Below are 7,187 nucleotides of genomic sequence, written 5' to 3'. Positions count from 1 at the left end.
ATGTAATAATGATAATAATTTCTGACATGAGTCAATTTAAAAATATCTAGAGAAATAAAAATTTAATTAAATGACTTTTAAACTAATTATATTTTTGCAAATTGTAAAAAAGAAAAAACATTTACAACCTTTTTGTAGGTGAAAATAAAACTCATCGGAAAGTGACACTAAATACGACCAACAAAGTTTTAGAAAGAAACTAATTGTTTTCTACTAATAATGATTAGAATAATAAATACAATAATGTAACAAAAAACTATGTTTTGTGAAAATAAAAATATTTTTCCATTATCTTGCATGGAAATCTGATTATGTTTTAACGTGTCAAAAAAGAGTAGAAATGAAAAAAATAAAAATATTCTCAATATCTATGAAATGAATGTATTTTAATTTTTTTCTAATAAAATTGAGTTTTCTCCTTAAAATTATTTCAGTTATTAAAAAATGATAGCTTTCTGGGTCTTTTACAAGTTGCAGGTGGGGTTAAGAAAATAGAGGATGCCAAATAGCATTTCCTCATTGTTAAAGTAGGTCGAAGCCTGTGTCTCATTCTATTGGACCTTGCCTGGCCCAAATAAAGTTCTTTAAAATATGCTTACACAAAAATGCGTTCAAAGATTAGGTAGCAATTAGTAATTAACAATTAACAATTAGCAATTAATGTTGACATTAGCATAGGGGAATAAGGTTTGAGTGGATCCCTATGCAAATGAAAATATTGCGAAGGAAGAATAAACATTCTAATCCAAATTAAAAATTATTCAAGTTTACGTAAGGTAAAATTATTACAAAGAAGATAAAATTCAGTTGAGACTTTGCACATCAGTTCTCATATCAAAATATGACAAGTTCAATATGATCTACAACTCAGTACTTACTTTTCTTTTAAAGGCTTCTACAAATTCAACTCATAGCATATTGCTTTTTGGACCCAAAGTTCACTATATTGTCGTTTAGTGATCACGATAAGAATTATATACAATATGACATCCTAGTTTCGCTTATTACGTGATTGAGTTAATAGTGAGATTGCGTTCTAAAGCCACTTTATGTGAAACTTTATCATCATTATTACTAATACTAACATCATATGATTAAAATGAATTAATTTATTAAATATTCAAAATTAAAAAAAAAAAAAAAGACTAACTGGGTACATAAAACAAAATTGGCATGACACCTAAAACTCATAAAAGGATTTATTTGGCTGCAAAGACATGAGAAGTATCATACTAAGCTGGTATAGATTTTTTACATAACAAAATTCGATACACTGTATTGAACAACAATAGGAAAAGTAATAAACAATTTGATTTACAATTTCTTCAAATGCCCATCAAAATATAGACTAACCAACCAAACATTTGGAAGATAGCAACCTCATCGTTCACCAAAAGCTCAGAAAAAAAGCCATCTCTTTCTGCACTTCCTCCGCCTCTGAGTTCAGAATCTTTGCTGAATTTTTTGTATAGTTCCTCTGATGTTCGTACATTAAAAAAATTTGAATACATTGAAGACACAACAGAAAAAGAACACCATAAACTCAGCACAGAATTCAAATTCCCGTGATCATTGCTAGCTTGGGAAGCCAGAAGGGTGGGCGCATGTGAACTTTTTACAGCATAAAATACTAATGAATTGAATCCTCTGTTCCAACAACAAAAAAAAAAGTGAGGAACACAGAACCCGAACCTTGTCAGGACACACCGCGAGCCGCGGCAACTCGATGCTCGTGTCACTTGTGTGTTACTTTTCTTCCTCGGAAAGTGGTCACTGGTCACCACTTAATATATATATAGTATCCTATTCCTGTGTCCTAACTCAGAATCCTGCATGTGCGGTGGCTATGTTCCCTGGTTAGTAACAATAGTTGTTCCTCTGCCTGAACTTTAGCAAAACAAGAAGAGGACAAGGCAGCGTTTGTGATGGTTCTAGAGGAGCATGACCTTGACATTGAGATTGAGCCACCACTCTCTGATGCACCAACATAGGATCCTAGCTTCTTACATCTCATGTCCACATCAACCGAGAACAGTGAATACACTGGCCTGTGGTCTGAGAATTTCGACTCTCCTCTCACGTACCATAACTGCTCCACGCCTTCTCCTTTCCACAGAATTCGATCGCACCTTTTGTTTTGTCCCACACAAACAGCTTCACTTCAGTTCTCATCATTCATCCATCAAACATAAATAACTTCAACAGTAAAATCATAATCCATACTTTGACATTATAAACAATGTGTACGATGTTGTTCCACCACATGTCATCGTTTATTGCATCAATGTTTTATAAATTATGATTCTGATTCGTTAACCATGTAGTCTTTTTTTTTTATTGATGAGATGCATGATAATAAAAAAAATGATGGTCGGTTATGGCATCATTTAACTTAGTTAATTCAAAAGAAAAGTGTTTGATGAAGATGGGTTTGTGTTGTTATGGTGAGATTTTTTAGATTGGCCGATGATAATTGGTGGAGGTTTCATCTGGTTTATATAAAATTATACGTAGAAAAGGATGGTATAGAATATACAGTGTTTCCCCGCGACCCATCATTCACTCACCATTTTGGATTATGTCATAAACCGTAGCCAATGATTTTACTTTATTATTGCTTGAATCACTTGCTTGTGGTTGACTAATTCTGAGCATTAAAGAAATGCACAGTTGCAAATATATTATGCACCACAGGGAAATCCTTTTCAAAGGGTGGTTCATAAAGAATTGCAAATGGTATTTCATTACGTACCAACCAAGTGAAGTTGCTTAATTATGCGTAGCATGGTTGAAAATTATGTTCAACTAGAGATATCTTAATCGCAAAAGGTCGTCTCAACTTGGCATCACTGAACGTCACAGCATACACAAAACAGACGGCAATAATGCACATGATATAATGACATTCCTGTTGTGGATAAGAAGAGTTTTGGTTTCAACACAAACGTTTATTACTATATATTAAATCTTACCAAGCCGGTGTTCGTCGTTTTTCCTTGGACTTGTTTGTTTGAGCAACATACTGGTCAGAATCAAATAGGTATTTGTAAGTTGGAGCAAAGTATATCTTCCCTTCCTTCCATTCTTTGAACACTCTACCCGCTCTTTGCTCTATCCTCAGCTGTCACAACACAATGAAAACAACAAAATGGTAAGAACACCACAAAAATATTATTATCTGTCAACCCTAAAAAACCAGTTTCTAAAATAAAATTTGCAGCCACTTATATATTATAAATTGACCTGATCAATGACACAAAAGAAAATAAATGAGATTACCTGATCCTTTTCTAATAGGGCCTGCCAATCATTCTTTTTCAGTAGTTCAAGTGTATCATCATAACCAGCAACAAGGCGATAATTCAAATCCCCAAGCCAAATAATCTTACTACAGATACCAAAAAAATGAAGGGTCATTAGTAACTTACGGTAATTGATAGAAAATTAATAGATTATTTCTGAAATTGGAATGAAAGAACATACTCATGCTCTAATATGGTTTCAGGAGGAGGGAGTGTTTGACCAAGAGCTTTGAATGAGTGAGAAAATTTAGTTTTCTTTAAGATCTCTGATACGTCTAAATTTCTTCGAATCTCGTCACCATCTTTCTCTCCAGAGGCCAAGTGGGTACCAACAAAGCAAAACGTCGTGTGGTACAATGTCATGCTGATTGATACTGAACCCTGTTGATTAACCAACAAAATCAAAGTGATAAGCAATCACATACATCATCATTCTAACACGAGAAGGGAAATTAATTAAGAAAACTGAATAATCCATGAAAGGAAATTAGAGGAATGAACGAACCTTATTTCCCAGATAGCCCATGATGCCTCTACCAACGCAAGACACTTTTAAATTGGTGACATGCTTGTAAAGATCCTCACGAACCCACACGCACAAGAAGATACCCACCATTTGTTTACTTGCTGCAAGGCAATAATAGTGTTGTTGTTCATGTTCACTTGGGCTACATAATGTACTACAACTTTCTTCACTTTCTTCACTAGTGTTAGAGTTCAAGGCTTCACGAATCAGAGTTAGCCACTTCGTTGCTGGGCCACTATCCTCTGGCCCAAGCACGTTCCCTGCGTTTAGAGGTATAATTTCTTGGAACCTATGGTGCAATGTAATGAAAACAAAATTTAGTATATTATATTACTCCTCAATCCAAAAGAAAGACATGAATTTGTAGGAAGTCATGGAGCAAAATGATTTTCACATGGACATTATTTCAAGTCCCTAGAATTATCAGGGACGAAACGGTCAACTTGGCCAAAAGATAAAACGCAAATGCACGTTATCATGAGCTGTGACCATGTTTGGTTTGCGTGGATGGTGGTTCATCCAGCGAAGCTCATCAACTCAACATGCGTTTCACTTCGTGCAAAATGCCGGTAGCCAATGAGAAAATACTGAGATAAAACGGTTCAAATTTTAAGTTTAACTCAATCCAACTAAATATATTGTTAATTATTTTATCTTTAATAAATTATGTAAGATAAATAATAAAAATTGTAAGTTACATTAATTTACTCTTTCGAGATATAGGAGGTCTTTTTGAGACCATAACCAATTATAAAAGAATAACAGCTGAAAAAACTGACAGTGTAATTATGAGTACAGAGTGTGTACTGGTTGAGATTTAAAACACTTCCTTGAAGTGAGTAAAGAAGGAAGTTTTGAAAAGAAACTCGTATTGTGAAGAAAGAGAGAAGAAGAAAATAAAATAACATACCCAATGACATAGATATCAGCTGGTGAAGGCAACATCAACCATTCCCTCAAGTTCAATCCTTCGTTTGGTGACTTTCCTCCCACATTCCACGTCCCCACGAACATCCTAAAAACCACAACCTCGGTCATCTTTTCCGACTCAACAAAATTTTACTAAAAGGTAGCACTAATTTTAGTTCCCAACAGATAACATCACATTCATACTTCAAATGGGTATGATGGCTATGTTTACCTAAGGTTGAGCGTGTCGATGTCACTGACAGGTGGCGCCTCCTTCACCGGTGCGGAATGTTTCAATTCGTTTGTGGAATCCATCAGCCACCCCTCTTTGAAATAATCACCATAACCAAAATCAGTACTAAAATAAACAAAAACAAACACTAGTTTATGTATTTTTTTTTTCCTAAACAAGGACCCTACAAGAAACCTAAAACCGTGTGGGTTTGTGATTGCAGCAGGTACAACGATCATAGGCCGAATTGAATTCCTGAAAATTAGCCACCCACGTGGCAGGTTCATGGAAAACGTCCCAGATGGGACACGGGGCCCCGGTAACAAATTTCGGGCACCCTTATCAAAGTCACTTCCTTTTGTTCCATCACCATGTCTAATCACACTACACTAACCCATCTACTACCACCAATCTGTCCCTCGAACTGGTCGAGAAATCCATGTTTTCACCCCAAGAAAATCAAATCAATAGTTCAAAACCGTAGGGGGAAAACTAATAGAAGGAAAATCTTTACCTGGTAAAGAGTAATCTGAGTGAAAGCTATCACCGTTGCTCCTTTTATTGAGCCACTTCCTTACATTAAAATTTGGCCATGACGACTGTGACACGAATATGAAAAACAAAAAGATGGGGTGAGAGAGATCGTAAAGAACATGTATCATGACCACAAGTAGAAGATAGAAAGGTCATTTGGGTTGATTGTGTAGTTGTAGTGCATACATACCTTGGATATCTTCTTCTTCAACTCCATTCTCATTGCTTTTCTCCAACTGAACCAAATAAGACAACAGCAAATGATCAGGAACAATAAAATGGCATGGGAACGCGGGTGCCGGAGGTTAAAAAGCAACAGCAGGATTATCTAAATCCATGTGGGGATTTTTTACAATTAAAGTTGGAAATTTTGGTAAGTCATCGAGGGAGAAAAAACAACAAAATGGGTCTGGACACGGGTGTTTTTTTTTTTCTTTATTGTACGAGAAAACTAAGTTTATTGTTTGAAATGTTAATAAACTAGTTTTGAATAGTTTTCAACGGCAATATTTAAGAACCAGTTGCAGGGGAAACGGAGACAGCTTCTGAGTACTTAAAATATTAAAAAGAAAAGGAAAAGAAAATTGAGTTGTGTTATAGAATATACCAAAAAAGAGAGAAAGAAAGAGCTTAGAAAAAAGGCTAGGTGCATCTTTCTCTTCTGTTCTGAGGAATAATGATAATATCAGTTTATTAGAAGCTCCAGTTTTGCGCTTTACAGGTAAGAAAAACAGTGCGTGGATGAACCGAGCATCTGTGATCACATTCAACGTTGGTTGAAAAAGCGAAAGTTTGCGACTTTTTTGAAGGCAAAATCTGCACACAAACTGGGGTTGTCTACATCCAAAACCAGAAGATCGAAAAAGAAGCGGCGTGTGAGAGTGGATGGAAACACATCAATCAAACTGGACCCGGAATAGGGGTGGTGAAAACGAAACGAGGGACACCAAATCCGAAGGCTTTTCGAGAACGCGGAAAGAAGAAAAAACAAGAGAGAAAAAAGCACGGCAGTGATAGAAGCAAGACAAGAGCATAGAACAAAAGAGAAAGTAGAAGATCATAGAGAAGTGAAGTGGGTCAACGGCATTGGTTATTGTAGCATAGTGTGTGACGATTGTGCAAGAGATAAACAGCGCTAGGAAGTAACAAATGAAAGACTAAAACGATGAAAAGCACTTACGAGAATTGTGTGGGGTTTGAGTGAAAACGGTTCAGAATGAGAGAGTGGTTATAATCCGTTCTCGGTTTTGATGTTTCCTTAGTTCTTCCCCTTTGGAGAATGATGTTGAAGAGTAACACATAAAAGGTTTTTTTGTGATATATGACACTGCGATGTAGCTTCTACCTTTGTTTGCCTTTATTGGTTTGTAGGGAAGGAAAGGTAGAACTGAGAAAGAGATGCAGAGGATGTTTTGTTTTCTTTTGGGGGCCATTCTTGGAAAAAAGGTTGTTTTCATTTCTATAAACAACATAAATTCATGTCTTTGCCACTCCAAATTACTCCATGAGCATAATTAAGATTTATAATAAATAAATAAATAAATACTTCTTTTAAAATGTAATTATATTTTCAATCCTACTACTCCTTTTATTTAATTTGGTCCTGGTAATAAACCATGTAATTAAATATAACCATTTTTTTATCCAAATAAAATTAATACGTAAACATTAATCATTTTAATTT

The 7,187-nt window shown here is 35.2% G+C and overlaps 1 protein-coding gene across 1 annotated transcript; it reads right to left on the bottom strand.

The window, feature by feature from the left end:
- Positions 1–1,218: 1,218 nt before the first annotated feature.
- LOC114189538 (type I inositol polyphosphate 5-phosphatase 8) lies at positions 1,219–6,924 on the bottom strand. The gene is made up of 10 exons (XM_028078126.1): positions 6,684–6,924; positions 5,694–5,739; positions 5,484–5,568; positions 4,970–5,063; positions 4,739–4,843; positions 3,808–4,117; positions 3,484–3,683; positions 3,280–3,388; positions 2,973–3,121; positions 1,219–2,129 (listed from the first exon to the last, which is right to left on the bottom strand). The coding sequence occupies exons 2-10, from the start codon at positions 5,724–5,726 to the stop codon at positions 1,817–1,819; spliced, it is 1,398 nt and encodes a 465-aa protein (XP_027933927.1). The 5' UTR covers positions 5,727–5,739; positions 6,684–6,924; the 3' UTR covers positions 1,219–1,816.
- Positions 6,925–7,187: the final 263 nt, after the last annotated feature.

The sequence above is a fragment of the Vigna unguiculata genome, chromosome 7 (assembly GCF_004118075.2).
Source record: "Vigna unguiculata cultivar IT97K-499-35 chromosome 7, ASM411807v1, whole genome shotgun sequence".
In the NCBI taxonomy this organism is placed as follows: Eukaryota; Viridiplantae; Streptophyta; class Magnoliopsida; order Fabales; family Fabaceae; genus Vigna; species Vigna unguiculata.
This window is presented reverse-complemented; position numbering and strand designations above follow the sequence as displayed.

Bases quoted from the DNA above. Each gene is read 5' to 3' on its own strand.
- LOC114189538 (XM_028078126.1), bottom strand. From the start codon at position 5,726: ATGAGAATGGAGTTGAAGAAGAAGATATCCAAG. The intron at 3,684-3,807 runs GTTCGTTCATTC...GTTAATCAACAG, and splicing joins TGGGCTATCTGGGAAATAAG to GGTTCAGTATCAATCAGCAT. The intron at 2,130-2,972 runs GTAAGATTTAAT...ACAAAACAAAAG, and splicing joins AAACGACGAACACCGGCTTG to GTGCGATCGAATTCTGTGGA.